General features: G+C 44.5%; 1 protein-coding gene across 1 annotated transcript in view; it reads right to left on the bottom strand.

Annotated features, from left to right (window-relative positions):
* The window catches only part of PDE6C (phosphodiesterase 6C), a 420959-nt gene that overhangs the window by 209535 nt on the left and 189343 nt on the right, over positions 1-22081 (bottom strand). Inside the window, exons 12-14 of the mRNA XM_086922484.1 lie at positions 16732-16878; positions 14039-14146; positions 13828-13937 (exon numbers count right to left, since the gene is read on the bottom strand). Coding sequence (XP_086778610.1) covers positions 13828-13937; positions 14039-14146; positions 16732-16878 — 365 coding nt within the window. The remainder of the gene's footprint in view (positions 1-13827; positions 13938-14038; positions 14147-16731; positions 16879-22081) is intronic.

The following is a 22081-nucleotide window of genomic DNA, read 5'->3' on the forward strand; positions in this document are numbered from 1 at the left end:
CATCATGCTGACTCTGAGCTCAATCAATTAGTTCTCAATAATAAATAAAGACAAATCATAAATGTATGACTGTAGCACACAAGGCCACCCATCGGAAAAAAAGAGCCTTCTCACTATAAACTGGGATAGTCTCATTAGAATCTTGCAGTCTTCCAACAGAGCAATTTCCAATTTTCTTTGTAGTACTTGATCTCTGGAATTCTACGCTCTTGCACTTATGCCACTGCCTAGCTTTGTTTCAAAAAACATTTTGAAAACCTGGCTCTTAGATCAGTAATTTTAGTGATTCATTTTTGTGAATATGGCTAAATAAGTTAAGTTGATATTGCAGCACCAAGAAGCTTATTCATATGTGCGGATATAGATGACTTATTGCATAACATAATATCAGGCAGCACCTGTTGGTCCTGTTATGCTAAGCTGGCCGAGTAACTTTCCCACCAAACCTCTAGACAATTATTTTCTGCTCCATGTATTCCAGGATTCTACATGCATTAATATTGTCACCACCTCCCTAACTTACACCAAAAACTGGTGCAGAGCAGGAATATCGACGGGGAAATATCGTGTAACAAAAATATCGCCGCAGAAATATCGTTGTGAAGAAATATCGACCACAAAAATATAGATAACAAGAATATCGACTGACAGGTAAGTAATATCGATTACAATAATATTGTTGTGATAAATATCGTTTACAAAAATATAGTTTACTAAAATATCGATTTTTTAATAATGTTATGTATTTTAGTGTTTTTAATAAGAATTGTTTGTCATTTTATTATATGTTTTAGAATTTTTCTACGTATTAATTTTGTTTAAGTTTAATTTTACGTTATTTGTTCCGTAGCGGGTTGTGGGTTTATAGGGGAATAGGGTGGGAAGTAATTTAATTATGTAAAATTAATTGATTAATTAATGTGTTAATTAAATAATTAATTATAGTTTAATAATTAGTTAATAATTACTTTCAATTAGTTAATTAATAATTAAGTATGTTAATTGTTTAATTTATTTTAGGTGTGTGTTGTGTTTATATATGTAAATGGTGTGAAGGGTGGTAAGTAATTAATTTTTTATTGATCAATTATTAAATAGTTTAAAATTAATTTCTATTCCTTATTTAGTCATTATTAATTGTAATTGTGTAATTAATTTTAGGTGTGTGTTGTGTATATATGTGTAAATGGTGTGAAAGCTGGTAAGTAATTAATTTGTTAATTATTAAATAATAAAAAATAATTTTAAATAATTCATTGGTAATTATTAATTGTAATTGTGTAATTAATTTTAGGTGTGTGTTGTGGTGTTTATATGTGTAAATGGTGTGAAAGCTGGTAAGTAATTACTTGTTGAATTAATTAATAATAATAAATAATTTTTCATTAATTGATTAGTAAATATTAAATGTAATTGTGTAATTAATTTTAGGTATTTGTTGTGGAGTTTATAGTACTAAATAATTATTTTTTATATTTATTAAGAATAATATATTTATATTTATATATTAATTATGTTAAAATTAGAAATTAAATTTATTGAAAATTTTGTTATTTTTATTTGTTATTGTTTTGGGATCCTGCGCTTTCCCTACTGTTACACTCACTGGAGTGGGAATAGTAATTTTTACCCCTCTACTATCCAGCGTTTTCCCTACTGTTGCACTCACTGGAGTGGGAAGGGTAAATTTTACCCCTAAGCTATCCAGCGCTTTCCTTACTGTTGCACTCACTGCAGTGGTAATAGTAATTTTTACCCCTACACTATCCAGCGCTTTCCCTACTGTTGCACTCTCTGAAGTGGGAATAGTAAATTTTACACCTACGCTATCCAGCACTTTCCCCTACTGTTGCCCTCACTGGAGTAGGAATAGTCATTTTTACCCCGACGCTATCCAGCGCTTTCCCTACTGTTGCACTCACTGGAGTGGGAATAGTATTTTTTACCCCTACGCTATCCAGCGCTTTTCCTACTGTTCCACTCACTGGAGTGGGAATAGTAATTTTTACCCCTACGCTATCCAGTGCTTTCCCTACTGTTGCACTCTCTGGAGTGGGAATAGTAATTTTCTCCCCTACGCTATCCTGCGCTTTTCCTACTGTTGCACTCACTGCCGTGGGAATAGTAATTTTTACCCCTACGCTATCCAGCGCTTTCCCTACTGTTGCAATCTCTGGAGTGGGAATTGTAAATTTTACCCCTATGCTATCAAGCGTTTTCCCTAGTCTTGCACGCACTGGAGTGGGTATAGTAATTTTTACCCCTACGCTATCCAGCGCTTTCCCTACTGTTGCAGTCACTGGAGTGGGAATAGTAATTTTTACCCTCCCACTATCGAATGTTTTAACTATTAATGTTTTTATTTTGTTTTTAAAAGTATGTATTATTATTTTTTAATAGTTTAATGTGTTAATTAAATATAGAATATATTAAATATTTTTATTTATTTTTAATTATTTATATGTTTTTATTTTATTTTTATATAAATAATAAAGTTTATAAATTGAATATAGATAATAGTTAATAAAATGTATTTAAGTAAATATATGTATATGTACACTTTTTTGTGTTTATATTTATTACATTTAGTTTATTTGTTATAATTAGTTAAACTATATATTAAAATTAATTTAATTTGTTAATAATAATATTAAGATTTAATTAATTTAATTAAAGTTATGTCACTTTTTAAAGTCGATATTTTTTACATCTATATTTTTTACATCGATATTTTTGAGCTGATATTACTGTACTTACCTTTTTCAGTATAGGGAGGCGATATTTTTGTTATCGATATTTTTACATCGATATTGTTTTCATCAATATTTCTTATATCGATATTTTAACATGGATCCACCAAAAACACCCTAGACTAGATCTGAATTTCTGAGTTATGCAAACCTTCCCATTCAGACTTATATTTTTTCATAATCCAATCAGGGCTTTGACTGCTATAATACAAAGTTGCGGTTGCTATGTAATCTAGTTGTTATGTATAAAGCTGGCCATAGGCTGGACCTTATATTCACTCCCTTGGGACTGATTACTGTGGTGTTTATTAAAACGCAGATCTTATCAAACCATTTTCAAATTCTATTCCGAGCATGGTTATCAGATAAGTCACGTATAAGAGTGGACTTGAAGTACATCTGTCCTTGTTCATCCGTAGTTTAGACTGCCTCATAAGGTTCTATCAGATACTTTAGAATAAACAAATTCTTCCTTATCTGGCTATTCAGTCGATGAAAAGTTACTAACATATAACAACTGCTCTTGATACTGTTCTACCCAAAAATAAACAACTACATATTAAGTCCTTCTGCTCCGTGTTATAACGATGCCGGTTTAACTAAGCCTCTGACCTTAAACTTAAATTTAAGGCCACTTACAAAGGTTATAAGAAGCATATTATTTCCTCTAAACTTTGTTCTATTGGTAAGCCCTCTTATACAATTCCAGAGTTTTTTTGGCCTTTTCAAGGGAACACAGGTCCTACAGGTACCCCCTCTGCCAGAAATCTTGGGTTCCATTTTGATGAGAATTAATCCTTTCAAGCCACGCTAATATAGTATCTTCTACCTGCTTTCCTCTACTGAAAACTCTTAGTAATTTTTTCCTTATTCTTCCTAGTCATACCTGAACCCTAGTGGTTCTGTCCTTCATTTTGAGCAGATTATACTATTGCAATTAGTTATGTCTTGGCTCTCCTGTTTACCTTTTCAATGATCTTTACAGAATTCAAACTGCTAAGCTAGGCTTGATCTGTCACTCCTCTGCATCTGAAGACTTGAATTTCTTCACTGCTTGCCTTTGCCTGAAAGGAGTATGTTCAAATCCCTCTGTATTGTTCACATGGTGATTCATCAAGCTCGACCTATCTTTCAACAGAAATTTCAACGGTTCTACCCTAAGCATTTTCTGCACTCTGCTGATGCCAACTTGCTCATTTCAAGTGCTAAACTGAAATGACAGGCTGACAGCCTCTGAGGCGGAAAGCCGGAGGTTTAGTTCTCTGAATCTTGTTTTTAAAAATTGTCACCACTATTTTAATCACTTTGTAAACAACCTCCTCACCTGTGTTTGAAGCGCTGCCTCTTCGCGCTCACACAGACCCCCGCCCTTCAGGCAAGCACAACAGCGCCAGCGCGCCAAAAGGCGGAGCCACGCCCACTGCGAGGCCACGCCCACCGACCAGTACATAAAAACGCTTGGACAGCGCAACGACCACTATTCTTGACAGCCTCTGAGGCGGAAAGCCGGAGGTTTAGTTCTCTGAATCTTGTTTTAAAAATTGTCACCACTATTTTAATCACTTTGTAAACAACCTCCTCACCTGTGTTTGAAGCGCTGCCTCTTCGCGCTCACACAGACCCCCGCCCTTCAGGCAAGCACAACAGCGCCAGCGCGCCAAAAGGCGGAGCCACGCCCACTGCGAGGCCACGCCCACCGACCAGTACATAAAAACGCTTGGACAGCGCAACGACCACTATTCTTGACAGCCTCTGAGGCGGAAAGCCGGAGGTTTAGTTCTCTGAATCTTGTTTTTAAAAATTGTCACCACTATTTTAATCACTTTGTAAACAACCTCCTCACCTGTGTTTGAAGCGCTGCCTCTTCGCGCTCACACAGACCCCCGCCCTTCAGGCAAGCACAACAGCGCCAGCGCGCCAAAAGGCGGAGCCACGCCCACTGCGAGGCCACGCCCACCGACCAGTACATAAAAACGCTTGGACAGCGCAACGACCACTATTCTTGACAGCCTCTGAGGCGGAAAGCCGGAGGTTTAGTTCTCTGAATCTTGTTTTAAAAATTGTCACCACTATTTTAATCACTTTGTAAACAACCTCCTCACCTGTGTTTGAAGCGCTGCCTCTTCGCGCTCACACAGACCCCCGCCCTTCAGGCAAGCACAACAGCGCCAGCGCGCCAAAAGGCGGAGCCACGCCCACTGCGAGGCCACGCCCACCGACCAGTACATAAAAACGCTTGGACAGCGCAACGACCACTATTCTTGACAGCCTCTGAGGCGGAAAGCCGGAGGTTTAGTTCTCTGAATCTTGTTTTAAAAATTGTCACCACTATTTTAATCACTTTGTAAACAACCTCCTCACCTGTGTTTGAAGCGCTGCCTCTTCGCGCTCACACAGACCCCCGCCCTTCAGGCAAGCACAACAGCGCCAGCGCGCCAAAAGGCGGAGCCACGCCCACTGCGAGGCCACGCCCACCGACCAGTACATAAAAACGCTTGGACAGCGCAACGACCACTATTCTTGACAGCCTCTGAGGCGGAAAGCCGGAGGTTTAGTTCTCTGAATCTTGTTTTTAAAAATTGTCACCACTATTTTAATCACTTTGTAAACAACCTCCTCACCTGTGTTTGAAGCGCTGCCTCTTCGCGCTCACACAGACCCCCGCCCTTCAGGCAAGCACAACAGCGCCAGCGCGCCAAAAGGCGGAGCCACGCCCACTGCGAGGCCACGCCCACCGACCAGTACATAAAAACGCTTGGACAGCGCAACGACCACTATTCTTGACAGCCTCTGAGGCGGAAAGCCGGAGGTTTAGTTCTCTGAATCTTGTTTTAAAAATTGTCACCACTATTTTAATCACTTTGTAAACAACCTCCTCACCTGTGTTTGAAGCGCTGCCTCTTCGCGCTCACACAGACCCCCGCCCTTCAGGCAAGCACAACAGCGCCAGCGCGCCAAAAGGCGGAGCCACGCCCACTGCGAGGCCACGCCCACCGACCAGTACATAAAAACGCTTGGACAGCGCAACGACCACTATTCTTGACAGCCTCTGAGGCGGAAAGCCGGAGGTTTAGTTCTCTGAATCTTGTTTTAAAAATTGTCACCACTATTTTAATCACTTTGTAAACAACCTCCTCACCTGTGTTTGAAGCGCTGCCTCTTCGCGCTCACACAGACCCCCGCCCTTCAGGCAAGCACAACAGCGCCAGCGCGCCAAAAGGCGGAGCCACGCCCACTGCGAGGCCACGCCCACCGACCAGTACAAATGTGTCGACCAACCAAGCGCAGCGGACGAGCGCAGCGGGAGCGCCGTCTGCGCGCCGAAGGCGCGCCTAAGGCAAGCCCGTCTGCGCCCGTCCGCGCCAAGGCCGCGCCCAGCGCACGAAACCCTGCGCAAAACCCGACTGTCATTAGATATCCCCCCGACGAACTCCATCGGTTACGAGGTGGCAAACACTGCCCTTGTACACTCGATCTAACTAAGTCTGTGGGCAATATCAGCTGTAAAAATTGTAACTGGACGACTACTAATCACCCAGCCTCTACACCCTCTCCCCTGTCGCACACCAAGGCCACACCAACGCTTTTTAAAGGAGGTCTGATTAACGCACGCTCTATGTGTAAGCATAATCAAGACATCCACGACCTCATCTGCGACTCTGACCTGGACTGCCTACTAATAACCGAAACCTGGTTAACTGAAGACAGCAATCCCGATATTACCGTTTCCCTACCTCAAGGCTACTCATTCTTTAGGCAGGACAGACCAAAAGGCAGAGGAGGAGGTGTCGCCATAATACTCAGGAACACCTTCCCATGCCACACCTTCAACCTTGAACCCCTAAAAAACACGGAAGGGCTAGGTTTCTCAATCAAACTGAATGAGCAAACCTCCTTCTCTGGTGGCCTCATTTACCGCCCACCTGGTAACGCCACCGAATTTCTTGATTCACTGTGCGACTCACTGGGCCACTTTCTCCTCCGATACCCCCACTTCACCTTACTCGGGGATTTCAACCTACACCTCGACTCCAAATCTGATACCCAAGCCATCAACTTCCTTCAAACACTAGAAATGTTTAAACTCCAACAACTAGTCTCACAGCCTACCCATCTGCTTGGGCATACCCTTGATGCTGTTTGCACCAATCTCTCTTCCCTCGTCACCCTACCCCCACTCCCTCAGATCTGGACTGACCACAGCCTGATCTTGTTTCACATCCACAGTGTTCGTTTCCCTTCCCGTAACAATACTAACTCACTCACCCCCAATTCCATTAACTGGAAAAAAGTCCAAGAAAGCTTGACTCTTAATCCTATGGATCAATCCCATACCCCTACTCTGACCGGAAACGCAGAAACCGACGCCGACCTCTTTTACAACTGGCTCACGCAGGAAATGACAACCAGAAACCCCCCCAAACGTCAAGGCACTTCTCATAGGAAATCCAAGAGCAATGCCCCCTGGTTCACTCCCGAACTGGCCACCTCTCACCTACTCTGTAGAAAAGCAGAGCGAAAATGGCGTAAGTCCTATGACATTGACGATCGTCTCTTATACACTCAAACAAGAAAAGCCTATCTTTCGAGTATTAAAACAGCCAAGAAGTCCTACTATATGAACGCCATCAAAGAATCCCACCAAAAACAAAAGACCCTGTTCTCCATAGTAAAGTCCTTCACCCACCCCAAAACTCTGCAACCCGAAATACCTCCATCTCAGGACTTATGCGATAAAATTTCCGACTACTTTGAAGAGAAAATTGTTTCCATTCAAAGCAATTTTCCTCCTTTCTGTTCTTCCCCTCTCCCCCCTCCCTCTGACTCCCTTCCTGGAAATTTAAGCAGGTTCTCCCCTGTAACTCTTGCGCAAACTAGAGAAGTCATCCTGGCCTGTAAATCTGGCTCCCCCTCCGACCCCTGTCCTCCCAAAATCCTTCACCAAATCATCGATGTGATCAACCCAGTAATTAACGACATAGTCAACTCCTCACTTAACACAGGAATTGTCCCCCCCCGGTGGAAGAAAGGAATCGTCAAGCCTCTGATGAAAAAGGCTAATAAACCACCATCCGACCTGACTAATCTTCGCCCGATTTCATTACTCCCAGCCTTAGGAAAAATCACCGAGCAACTGGTCTACAGAGAACTCAGACACTACCTGGAAGTAAACAATATACTCCACCCGCAGCAGTCTGGTTTCCGGCCTAAACATTCGACGGAAACAGCACTGATAGAACTATCAGACACGATCAAACTGCTACAAGACCAGCGGAAAAATTCAATCCTCATCCTTCTTGACCTGACCGCGGCGTTCGACACCATCTCCCACTCCATCCTCATCAGTAGACTGATGAACATAGGGATCTCAGACCACGCCCTTGCCTGGTTAAAATCATTCTTGGCTGACCGATCTCAGACTGTTGCTCTGGGCCCTTTTCACTCAAAAGAGAAAACGATCTTCTCAGGTGTCCCGCAGGGTTCGATCCTAAGCCCCCTCCTTTTCAACATCTACCTCATTCCCCTTCTGTCTCTGATTGAATCCTTTGGAATCCCTGTAACCTCCTACGCCGATGACACCCAGCTCATCGTGCCTCTGGATGGTAGCTCCACCACTGCAGAACTCAACCTTAAGAACTGCCTTACGAAAGTCTTCCATTGGATGAATGCCAATCACTTAAAGTGTAACTCTAATAAAACGGAGATTCTCCCAATCGGCAAGAATACCCCCTTCTGCCCAGCCCTCTGGTGGCCTGACGACTCTATCGCCCCCCCCCAAACTGTAACTACAGCCAGGAACTTAGGCGTCATCTTTGACTCAGATCTTTCTTTCGACCACCATGCTAAGACTGTAGCCGGCAAATGCTTCGGGACAATAAGATCCCTAAGAAAGTTCTTTAACTTCCTCCCCCTCGATGCCAGAAAGAGCGTAACAGTGGCCCTTATAATCTCCCGATTAGATTATTGCAACGGCCTACTGGCAGGGACAAAAAAGAGCACTCTCGCTAAACTCCAGAGCGTGCTAAATACAGCTGCTCGTCTTGTACTCAAACTGCCCCGGAGAGCGTCCACCTCCGCAGCTCTTCGTTCCTTACACTGGCTACCTCTCCACAAGAGAATTCTATTTAAGATTCTAATCATCGCCTTCAGATCCTTCAACAAATCCGGGCCCAAATACCTCCTCAAACGTTTTCCCCACTACATCCCCAGGCGATCTCTCCGTTCAGCACAGGACAACCTCATCCTGCCTGCAAAATACAATCTGAAGACGAAAGGAGGTAAAACCGTTAGCCACCTAGCCACCAAGGCATGGAACAATTTGCCCAAACACCTTAGGCAAATAACACAAGAAAAACCATTCAGAAAGGCTCTTAAGACCTGGATCTTCAGCCTCCCCGACGATCTCACTAAAGCAGCCATCTAACTCCCGCTCTGTTCTCAGACCGGCCCTCAAGAACACTCAGCGCCAAGATGCTCCCTCCGGAGCGAACGCCGCGCTTTACAAATACCCCCACAAATACAAATACAAATACAAAGAGTACTCACAAACATTTTCTGGTCAGGGCGCTCATCTTTGGAACAACCTTCCTCGTCCTCCTCCTGCCATCAGGGAGTTCTTTCCTTTCAACAAATAACTTAGAACCTAGCTTTACACACTTTAGATTGTTGCTCAGGGCAATCCAGTTGTGCCTTTGGCTGTTACATGCACCAGGACACCTTAATAGGTATCAGGTGCACTTTACAAATTTACATAATGATAATATGCCACTCAATCATTTTGGTATCATAAAATAATGGCTATACAATCCCTTGAAGGTGAAAAGGGGGTATTTTTTCACTATAGAATAATCAATCAGTGACACTTATAAAGCGCGCTACATACCCGTGGGGTCTCAAGGCGCTGGGGGGGGGGGGGGTGGGGAGCCGCTACTGCTCGAACAGCCAGGTCTTCAGCTTCTTCCTGAAGGAGAGGTGGTCTTGGGTCAGGCGCAGGTCGGTCGGGAGGGAGTTCCAGGTCTTGGCGGCCAGGTGGGAGAAGGACCTTCCTCCTGTAGTCGCTCTTCGGATGCGGGGGACGGCGGCGAGGGCGTGGTTGGCTGATCGGAGGTGGCGTTTGGGAGCGTAGAGGTTGACTCGGCTGTTGAGGTAGCTCGGGCCTTGGTCGTGTAGGGCTTTGTGTGCGTGGGTGAGGAGGCGGAAGGTGATTCTTTTGTTGACGGGGAGCCAGTGAAGGTCTCGCAGATGTCCGGAGATGTGGCTGGTTCGTGGGATGTCGAGGATGAGTCTGGCTGAGGCGTTCTGGATCCGCTGGAGTCTCTTCTGGAGCTTGGCGGTGGTCCCGGCGTAGAGGGCGTTGCCGTAGTCCAGTCGGCTGGTGACGAGGGCCTGGGTGACGGTCTTCCTGGTCTCGGTGGGGATCCACCAGAAGATCTTCCGTAGCATGCGTAGGATGTTGAAGCATGCCGAGGAGACGTTGTTGACTTGCCTGGTCATGGAGAGGGAGGAGTCCAGGATGAAGCCCAGGTTGCGTGCATGGTCTGTCGGTTTGGGTGCGGTGCCCAGGGCGGGAGGCCACCAGGAGTCGTCCCAGGCGGAGGGAGAGGAGCCCAGGATGAGGACCTCCGTCTTGTCCGAGTTCAGTTTCAGGCGGCTGGTCGTCATCCACTCGGCTACCTCTTTCATCCCTTCGTGCAGGTTGGCTCTGGCGGCGGCGGGGTCGTTGGTCAGGGAGAGGATCAGCTGGGTGTCGTCGGCGTAGGAGATTATGCTGAGGTTGTGTTTGCGTACGATGGCCGCGAGGGGGCTCATGTAGACGTTGAAGAGGGTGGGGCTCAGAGATGATCCTTGGGGGACGCCGCAGATGACTTCGGTGGCCTCTGACTTGTACGGTGGTAGGCGGACTCTCTGTGTTCTCCCGTCGAGGAAGGAGGTGATCCACTCCAGCGCCTTGTCCTGGATTCCGACGTTGCTGAGGCGCCGTACTAGGGTGCGGTGGCAGACCGTGTCGAATGCCGCGGAGAGGTCTAGGAGGATGAGGGCCGCTGTTTCTCCATTGTCCATCAGGGCTCGGATGTCGTCGGTGGCGGCGATGAGGGCGGTCTCGGTGCTGTGGTTGGCTCGGAAGCCGGACTGTGAGGGGTCGAGGGATCCGTTCGTCTCGAGGAAAGCGGCCATCTGCTTGTTGACGGTCTTCTCGATGACTTTGGCTGGAAACGGGAGGAGCGAGATGGGGCGGTAATTCTTGAGGTCGGTGGGGTCCGCTGTTGGTTTCTTGAGTAGGGCGCTGAGTTCGGCGTGTTTCCAGCTCTCGGGGAAGATGGTGGTGTCGAGGGATGTGTTGATGATGTCTCGCAGGTGGGGTGCGATGACAGCGTCGGCTTTGTTGAAGACGTGGTGAGGGCAGGGGTCGGTCGGTGATCCGGAGTGGATGGAGTTCATCGTGCGGATGGTGTCTTCGGTGCTGATCGGGGTCCAGGCGCGGAGGGTGGTGGTGGGGGGTGGTTGTTCGGTCATGGTGTGCGTTGGTTGGTTGTTGAAGCTGTTGTGTATGTCCGCGATCTTGTTGTGGAAGTATGAAGCCAGGGAGTTGCAGAGGTCTTGCGATGGGGTGATGTCGTTGTTTCCTGCGCTGGGGTTGGAAAGCTCTTTGACGATGTTGAAGAGTTCCTTGCAGTTGTGTGCGTTGTTGTCCAACCGGTCCTTGAATGCTGTTTTCTTGGCGGCGCGGATCAGCTGGTGGTGTTTCCGGGTGGCAAGTTTGAAGGAGGTCCTGTTGTCCGGTGTCGGTTCCCTTCTCCAGACTTTCTCGAGGGCTCGGCATTTCTTCTTGGAGCTCTTGAGTTCGTCGGTGAACCATGGGGCTTTCTTGCTGCCGGGTCTGCTGGGCGGGGTCCTCAGTGGGGCGAGTTCGTCCGCGCAGTTGCTGATCCACTTCGTGAGGTTGTCGGCGGCCTGGCTGGGGTTCGCTGAGCTGGCAGGAGGGTGCTGGCTCAGGGAGGTGGCGAGCTGGTCTGCTGTGATCTTGTTCCAGCTTCTGCGGGCGGTCTGTTGCTGGTGGTGGTGGGTCGTTGTTTTCTTGAAGGTGAAGTGGACGCAGCTGTGGTCCGTCCATTGAAGCTCTGTGGTGTGGCTGAAGTTGATGTCCTTGCTGGATGAGAAGACAGCGTCGAGTGTGTGTCCGGCGAGGTGGGTGGGGGTGGACACCAGTTGCTTGAGTCCCAGGTTGGTGAGGTTGTCGAGCAGGGTGCTGGTGTTGCGGTCGTTGTTGTTCTCCAGATGGAAGTTGAGGTCTCCCAGGAGGATGTAGTCAGCGGAGGGGAGGGCATGTGGGCTGACGAAGTCGGCGATGTCCTCGCTGAATTGTGTGCGTGGTCCAGGGGGTCGGTAGATCAGGGTGCCTCTGAGGGTGGTGTTCGGGTTGGTGTGGATCTGGAAATGCAGGTGTTCGGCGGTGGTCAGGGAGTTGTCGGTGCTGGTCGTGAGACGGATGGTGCTCCTGTGGATGATGGCGATGCCTCCTCCCATCTGGTTGGCGTTTCGGTCCCTCCGGACGATCTTGTAGCCCTCTGGGATGGCGATGGCGATGTCGGGAGCTGAAGAGGCGTTCATCCAGGTCTCCGTGAGGAAGGCAACGTCTGGAGCTGTGGTGTCGAGGAGGTTCCAGAGTTCGATGGCATGTCTGTGGATGGAGCGGGTGTTGAGCAGGATGCACTTGAGGTGGGTACTGCTGGTGTTCGGCTTGGTGGGTGCTGGTGCGAGGCAGGTCCGGATGCAGGTGAACTTGCAGGCGTGGCAGCTGAAGGGTCCGTGGGTACGTCGTGGAGAGGCTTGATGGCATTCTGGGAGTCGGCCGGTGTTGAGAGCGGTGAGGGTGGCGGCGGAGTACGTCAGGCGGGTCGGTCGGGGTCTTCGTGGGCCAGGGGTCCTGGCGCTGGTCGTGATCCGGTCGCGGACGGGCGTAGACGGGCTTACCTTTGGCGCGCCTTCGGCGCACAATCGGCGCGCCCGCTGCGCGTGACCGCTGCGCGTCCGCACGGTCGCCATTTAAGGCGAAGTGCGCGGGTGGGCGGAGCAGCTGGGAGGCGGGAGCGGGGAGGGAACAGAAGAGAAAAAGGGGCGGGGCCAATGTCGGTGGCGGGAAGCGAGAGCGGAGGGCGGCGAGGTAGGCGGCCAATCAGGAAGGAAACTGGACACGGCACAGGGGATACAAAGAAATTAACAGGCACAAATTTAGGGCAAAACAAATAAAAACAGCAAAATACGCGAGCAGACGGCAGAAACAGACAAGCACAAATTACGGGCAAAACGAGGAAAAACAGCAAAATACGCGAGCAGGCGGCAGAAACAGACAAGCACAAATTACGGGCAAAACAAGGAAAAACAGCAAAATACGCGAGCAGACGGCAGAAACAGACAAGCACAAATTTAGGGCAAAACAAGGAAAAACAGCAAAATACGCGAGCAGACGGCAGAAACAGACAAGCACAAATTTAGGGCAAAACAACTGGGAAACCAGAGGGGAGCGACCACGGCGTCAGCGAGGCAGAAGGCAGGCAGAGGGGAACACACGCAGCAGCTGGTGGCCGTGCGGCGCGGGGGTGTCCCACAGAATACTGTATATTTGAAGATACATCATCTTTGTTCATTGACAGCAGCTTAGATGCCATGCATTATTTCATTATTCACTCATTCATCCATATTTCTGGCACTAGTTCATTTCAATGCAGAGCTGGGGGGCAACTATCCAGTATTGATTTACATAAACATTGTATCCACCAAAATCTTCCTTTATGCAGTTCCCCCTTGACAACTGCTTTTTCATGTGCAAGATATTAAAGACTTAAAGTCTAGGAACCAGAATCCTTTCCATGTGAAAGTTCTTCTGTCTCTTATCTTCTTACAAATATTTCACTTCTGCCTCATAAGCAGGCAGGACAAGGCTACTTCCTCTAGCGAAGTAAGCGATGCATCCAAAAGCAATCAATTTATAGTGTTCAAAGACAAATTACTTTCAGCATTTTATAAATGTAAGAAATAAACTTATGATGGCCTTTCAAGCAGTATATTTTTCACTTACTTCATTTGATACAAATTATTTGTGCCTCTGTGATCAATATCGTGGCAGAAAGCAGCAGCAACCATTGCAAAAGCATCCAGATCAGAATAATATTTCTTTAATTTTCCAGTCTACAAAAGAAAAAATCTGTGTAAATGAATGCATAAAGTCCAGGGTCTACATATATATTTTACAGATAACAAGACACAGGAAAAAGGATAAGTATACTTTCCATGAGTAATGCAAACATTGTTTGTCCTACGTTGAACCCATGCCGCCAGTTGTGATATGTTATGTCACGATATCCTTTCCTTACTGTGTACATCCATCGTGTGAGAACCTGTAACAACGGGAACAATTTAACACTCAATGATGAATTTGTGGATATTTGATACATAGAAAGAGTCCTGCAATCTGTGAAAGATAATGTATTGTACCCTGTTATCAGAATCGCTCAATACAGATACAAATGTGCATATTAACGCTAAATAGGTTTGAGAGTTTTGAGCTTTGGAATTTAGACACACTACCCTCCAAAACAAGAATTGCAATTTTCATTCATTGGTATTGGATGCTTCCTCGTATTTTTATGGGAAGTTTGGATACCTGAAAGGCTGACACTTATGAGAAAAACTACACCAAATCCTTCCTGCTGAAAGATAAGACTATTCATGCATCGGAAAGATCGTAAATAACTTTTATAACTTTTTTATTAAATCTAATTTGAAATTCTAAATTATATTTATAGCTTTACAATAAGTCGTTTTTGTTAGTTAAAACGTTATAATTCACCTTATATATGTTTGAATATTTAACATTGACTGTTAAAAAAATTAAATTACATGCTTTTTAAGGTGTTTTACAGAACATCAGAGACACAACTTATTTGTAACTTTTTTACCAACAAATTTAACTTTTTAAAATGTCCTAAATATAGTATGTAATATATGGATTTTAACGGTGAGATTTTTAGGCAGTGGAATTTATTTCCATCAGGGCAGGAGTCTGATGTCAGAGAACATTTTTTTGGGTGGGAAGTCCTGAAGGGTTGGAAGTGGAAATTAAGTGAACCACTTACTTCCAAGTATTTATACTTAACTAGAGACTAAAAATTAGAACACATTATTAAGGAGCTATTTGTCAAGCACACTGAAGATTTTAAAAACCGGACTGAGTTATCAACCACATGGGAGCCATAACATATTTGATCAAGACTTTACAGAAGGCTTTCTCGAAGAAATAACTAACGCCTTTGATGAAAAGGCAACAATAGATGTTTACGGTTCATCACTAGCAATCCATCATTCAGTTCCAGTATCTTTTATTTGAAGTTCTCGTTAATGCGTCACTGGGAGATCTGAGGACAAGTATGGCTATCCAAAATTGTATGCAGCTTAAAGCACATATTACATGGTTATAGCTGAATAAGCTATATGAGAATGCTTTAGTCTACAAACGCTGGATCCTCTAATTTGTGCATAAGATTAGTGCACCACTAGCAGCAATGATGCGAAATCAAAACTGGATGTAAAGGGTTGAGATGCTTTTTAATTCACTGGAGAATTTGAATCAGTGATAAAAAAGTGTGGAAGAATTCTATACATTTCTCCTTGTAACTTATCAACAGAAAATTGATCTCTCTCTGGACCAGATTCCACTAATCTTCTGAGTTATACTGCAGGAAGTTCAGGAAATTATGAACTAAGCACCGAATGCCAAACTACAGGACTCGTTAAGATCGCAGTGGAAATATACCAAACATTTGCTGCCCACTTTGTCCTGTTTTTCATGAATTGGTTTGTATTAGCGAGAGAGGGCAGCTCCACCCAGCCTCCTATAATGAAGTAACCATTAATGACTTGCATGAACTGGCACCAACCTGCCTGACTCCCTGATTCTTTAATGCTAATTTTGCTGCAAAGTTGTGTTGGAAGCATTTTGGCCAAGTAGCTGGCTAAACTGAGCCGGGGCTTAGTCTCCAATCCAACATGGTTTCATATCGGGAAGAAGCACTGAAGAACATGAACATACAAATATAAATATTGTGATGACAGGAATAACTTGACCTGAAACTAAACAGGTACAGTAGGCTTTAATACTGCTTGAGCCCGAAAACGCCTTGATCATAATGAATCGTCCTTTCTTTGACTAAGAAGCCCATCACAACTCATGAGCTGGGTGAAATAAATAAATAATATCCAATTTGAAGAATCAGTATTGGTAAATCCAAATACTTGCACCTCAATTTAGGACTGGTAGGGGATATGCTGAGGTTGCGCACTTTCTCCATTGCAGTTTACACTCTACAAGGATTTACCATGATAGATGATAGGCAATACCGTGGTTGTGGTGTATACCAAATCCAATTAATAAAGAAACTTGGGAACGTTAATGCACATTGTTGTCTGCATTTCAAAATATAGAGTGCAACACTACTGCACACTATATGATCCACTAAAGTGTAATTGTGGTTTTGTGTTGTAGAAAGTCCTCAATGCCCCATTCCTAAGTGATTGGAATAATAGAATTAAAGTTAGCCACTTGCCCAAAATTATGTAGGTACTGGTCTTTAATATATTAAATACTTGGGAGATGACTAGGTCTGAGTCTGCAACCTGTTGTGGTTACCATCAAGCTTGGAGTAGGCCAAGAAGATAAACAGCTTCATTTACCTAGTGATGATTGTGGCAAGAACTGTTATTGCTTGGAGCTGGAAGATTCAGTTACTAATATATCCCATCATATAGTATGAAGAATTGTGCAAGACATCTTATGCAAATTTGGTTGTCATTTCATTGGTATTCCCCTTAACATCAAGAATGAGATAACATCTACACCACAAAATAAAAACCAACACACTTCAAAAATATTTTATCATAGTCTTAAAATAAAGCAAGAAATGGCACATTCGAAAAGGAATCTTACATCTGCGGGGACTTTAAACTTGTCAACCACATTTATCTCAAAGAACAGTCTGATTCCAGACTTTATCAGTTCGTGTTCGGTTACTGGGAAGTCACTAAAGCGGAATTCGTACAGGTCCTGGGCAGCAGGATCCGGCAACTCTTCTTTCTGCAAAATATACATATAAAAAGGGTCAAATTAGCCATGCAGCAATACTGACCTGCAATGTTAACTTACTTTCTTTAAAGTATGAAGCATCCAATGAATTTACTGTACTATGAGTGTCAAATAATGAATGAATGAATTAATTAATTAATTGATTATTTATTAAGGCCATAATCTAATAAAGAGAGTACACATGAATACAACAGGGCCTTTTTTAGAGGTTCTTAAATACAACATTCTGTCACAAATGTGGAAGACATCCCGCTCACCATATTACAAACACATGATAGACTATGAGTCTGGTTTAGAGTGTGGTAGAGGGTACTGCTTCACAAATGTGATGAATATTCTGTCCGCCTTATTCCAAGTGCCATATCATACAAAGCACTTGTAAGAAGGCAAATGGAATATCCATCACATTTGTGACAAAGTAACCTGTTCACCAAGTTCTAAATCAGTCCCTGTGGCACTTGTAATACGACAGAGAGGACACCCACCATGTTTGTGACAAAGTATAACAGACGTCAAACTGTAAATGAGGCCCGTAGTATGTTAAACAGAATACAAATGACACCTCTAAAATCAGTGTAAAGTTAATCTTTCATTTAATGCAGTAAAAGTGTTGACAGGTAATAAGGCTCAGTAAAAAATGTTGAATTACATTTATGTCTATTAATAAGTATTAAAAAATTGAAGTCACATGTTTAAGTACAGCAAATATCATTAAGACCCTTTATTGATCGACACCCGAGGGACATGAAACCAGTTGAGAAAATGTCCTACATTTTTCAATTTGGTGTCAATGGAAATTGATTGAGATCATGTTTTAAACTTTAAAATGTTATTTTTAAGAGTAAAACCTGTTTTTAAAGGAGCCACTTCAATTTCAGTACTTCATGGTAGCTGTGTTTTGGACATTAGTTTACCATACGAGTAAAATTTTGTGAATGTGAGATGACCAACTCCACTTTCCAGCTTATCCCCTATAACATTTTATGAAGTTTGAAGTCAATTGTAAAGCTGATGGCTTATACATTTTTCACTGATTACCTGATGGTTCCCATATTAGCTCACAACCCATGGAGGGCATCAGTGCACTAAAGTCCTATAAATTGAGTTGGAACTTCAATTGTGTTTTTTTTGAGGATTCATTCAGATTTTGTTTCAAAGCAAAGAGTATTAGTTGTTTAGTAAAGGGTGTTCTGGTTTTGCAGTTACTTTAAAATGGTTTTTGGGGTGTAGCAGTGTTGGAAGGCAAAGCTATAGGGATTACAGAGAACTGACTTCCCTGCCATGGAAAATGGACAAAATATGAATGTCCTCAAAAAAAGACTAATATATTGATTCTTAATCCTTACTCTTGTTTTTAACGAAAGCATATTTCTTAGCTGGTACTAATTACCTTTATATTTTCAATGTTTGAAAAATCGCTGTATTTCTACTATTTCATTATATTTATGATGCAAATGATTGGAAAGTCACACTTTAGACTGAGATCGATACATATATATTACCTACTGGCAGTCGCCAGTAGGTAGTTATAGTTAGAACGTAGTTTCCATAGGAAAAGCATTTTCTGATTTGCTAATAACTTTGGCGTCTTTTGACGAATCTTCGCGTAATTCTCCCCAAAAAAGTCTATCCAGGTCAGCCCTTATCCTGAAAGTTTGGGGTGATACATCACGCAGGGACTGAGAAAAAAGGGGGGGTCCCAAAACGTGTTTTCCCATATTAATTTCCATAGGAAATTTTGAGACAGGCTACAGCCCGAACTGCTAAACGGAATCACCCCAAATTTGAAAACAAGGTAGTGCTTGGTTTAGAAAGCAACCTTTTTTTTTAAATGGTGTAAATCCGTTCAGTAGTTGCTGAGAAATTAAAAAAATAAGAGTCAAAAAATCTATTTCCCATAGGAATCTTTAGGCAAGGCTACAGCTGAAACTCCTGAACAGAATTACCACAAATTTGGCAAAAAGGTAGTGCTTGGTTCAGAAAGCGACCTTTTTTTAAATGGTGTAAATCCGTTCAGTAGTTGCTGAGAAATTAAAAAAATAAAATTTTCGATATCTAGGGCAGTGGTGGATTCGCATACCCTTCCGAGCACGAGCTTCACTGTGATTGACTGCCAACACTCCAAACCAGGAAGTGTTGGCAGCCATCTTGTGACTTCTGACTCGGTAGAACCGAGTCACAAGAAAACAGAAAAACAAAGGTGAGAAAAAAGAAAAGGGGCAGGGTAGAAACACCCTGACCTCCTAGGCCTGCTCAGGGGGTCCCACAAGGACCACCAGGGCCAAAAAAAGCATTACAAACAAAAAGAATTGGCCAAATTTACATTGGGTGCGTGAATCCGGATGAAAATTTTTAAAAAATGAAGCGCGGACTCTATATTCAAAAAGCATCCCGGGGGCCTTACATCGTATGCCGAAGATACACAACTAGTGCTTACTATACATAATGATGGTGAAAAGGTAGCAGCTAATTTTCAATAGGGCATGCTGGCCATCAGTAGCTGGATGACCAGCAATTGCCTTAAGCTAAACTCTGATAAAACAGAGGTTATGACTTTCGGCAAGCTATCCCCCATCTGGTCATCTTCTTGGTGGTCTTCCTCCTTGGGCCCCCCCCCACTCCCAGACCAAAGTTAGGAATTTTGGCGTCATATATGATGACAGGCTGACTTTTGTTCCCCATGCCAACTCGGTGGTCACAGCTTCATTCCATGAATTGCGAATGATAAAAAAGATTTTACCATTTCTTCCCCTGACTGTGAGAAAAACTCTGGTCATGTCCTCCATTGACTACTGTAATGGGCTTCTTGTGAATGCCCAAAGCAAGGTCATTTAGAAACTACAATCAGTCCAGAACGCAGCAGCCAGAATGTTATCAGGCACCCCCAAATATAAGCCTAGTACTCATGTCATTCAGAGTACCACTGGTTCCGTGTGAGAAACCTCATAAAGTTCAAGGCCTTGTGCAGTGCCTACAAAGCTTCTCGCAATCTTGGACCTCAGTTTCTAATCAAAGAGCTAGCAACTTATATCCGACTCGGGTCCTTCGCTCTTCTACTGCGCTTCTGCTCAGGGTTCTACATACTAAAACCGCCTCATGGGGCGTCAAGCGTTTCATTGTTGCCACAGCTAAACTTTGGAACTCCCTTCCATTTCAGATCGGAACCAGCCAGTCTTTACTAACTTTCAGGAAAATGACAAAAACCTAGTTGTTTAATCAATAAATCCCCTGCTTTTTGGTATAAGCCTGTTATCCTTAGCGCCGAGACACCCACGGGTATTTGACACTTTATAAACCTCATAAACATAAATAATGTTGCAGGGGCCCGCGAGGGCCCACGCAGCACCAGGGACCACCACCTCCCCGGGGCTTAATAAAATAAATGCGGGAGGGCATGCAGCCCCCCATAGCCCCGGGGACCACCACCTCCCCGGGGCTACCTGAAGAAATGTGTGGTGGTCCCAACCCCCCCACGCTGCTCTGGGGACCGCCACCTCCCGAAGCATTTATGCTAATTGGCGGGGGACCTCGGGCACCCCTGGGGACCGCCACCTCACTGGGGCTAAAAAGCATAATTAGTGTGGGGGGGGCTCAAGCCCCCCCACACTGTCCCGGGGACCACCACTTAAGATTGAGATTTGGGGGTCCGTAGCGGACCCCCGGCCCCGGGGACCACCACCTCCCTGGGGCTTTGAAATGGAGTAAGGGGGGCCACGTGGCCCCCCTCCTAGAGCCCTTGGTGGCCCTGGGGACCGCAACCCCCCAGAGCCGGCTCCTGCAGTGTCCCGGGGTGCCCACCACCGGGACACTGCTGTTTGCAATAACAGGACGGGAGCTGTGCCGCTCCCGCCCTGTCATAGCAAACTTGATTTGGATTTTGGAAGCGAGAGCAGGGAAACCTGCTCTCGCTTCCAAAATCCAAAGCTGTTTGCTTTTCCACACGGGGAGCTGCATGTCAGCAGCTCCCCATGTGGAAAAGCAATGCTGGCTCCTGAAGGACGCAGGGAGCCGGCGAGACCGTGGGACATTGTGTCATGGTTCTACATGCTCCAACACATGATACACATATCCTGAAGACATGTGTAGTATTTCCCTCTTTGAAACCCACCCCTGTCCCGTGCTCCCCGCACGCTTCATTATCAGTGTGATTGGGTGTTTACATAATTTTGTGATTCATGCCTTAAAACATGTGGTTTTGTTATTATTTTGCTTTTGCTGAGCCTGGCGTTGGTTTTTATGGTTTGTACATGCAGTATTTCACAGGTTAAGATTTAGCGTATGGTACAATGGAGACTTTGCCCAGTGAAGGTCTTTTGATTTCTCTCCTCGCATCCCTTGCACGCTCCTTTTTGGTGCGCGTTCGAAGGGGATTGCAGTCAGCGTCTTCGCGCACGTTCAGAGTGCGTAACTGGGAGCGGCTGGGTGCGGTCCTGTATTTAAACCGCACCCCGCCTTCTGGAAGGCGCTTTGCCTTCCGATTTCGTCTGGAGAAGGTCGCGTCAGCAGGTGGAACTTACCGGATGGTGTTTCGATCCTGGCAGAACTTCAAAGCGGATTTTCTCAATTCCGGAACAGGAATCTCTAAAGACATGATTTAAAAAGCTAAGTACTTTCGTTGTTTAAAGGCGCCCTTCGCAAGAAAGGTCAACAGAATTTTTGGAACTTTCAATTTTCAAAAAGAAATGTAAGAAAAAGACTTTGGACATTTCTAAGTTTATTTAAAGAACACATCTAGGTTTTGAAGGAACAATTGCTTACTGATTATGTATGTGATTCTCAGAAAATAATTACAATGTGGTTTAGATTTTGAGTTAAAGAAAGGTGTATGAAGAAAGACATTTAGGATTTTGTATCTTTTGGTCTATGCTTATCTTTTGTTGTACTAGAGGAAAAAACACGAAACCCAAGACAAGGAAGCAAGAAGATAATGTCAAGTAAGTTATAGGAATAGATAGGAAGGTTTGCAAAGAGCCTTTTAAAGAATGTAAAGTAATCCTTCCCTTTCTTTTAGTTTCTACAACTTGATAATTCAAGCTGGTATCCTACAAGCTGACCACTAATCCTAGAGGACGTCTGATGACTTCATCATCTCGATCAAACAAAGACATACTGGACGAAAGCCAACAACTTACTGATCGCAGGTAGGGGAACTTCAAGACTCTCCACACTGATTTAGGAGCTTTAACTAAGTAGA

This window comes from Lissotriton vulgaris, chromosome 5 (assembly GCF_964263255.1).
Source record: "Lissotriton vulgaris chromosome 5, aLisVul1.2, whole genome shotgun sequence".
In the NCBI taxonomy this organism is placed as follows: domain Eukaryota; kingdom Metazoa; phylum Chordata; class Amphibia; order Caudata; family Salamandridae; genus Lissotriton; species Lissotriton vulgaris.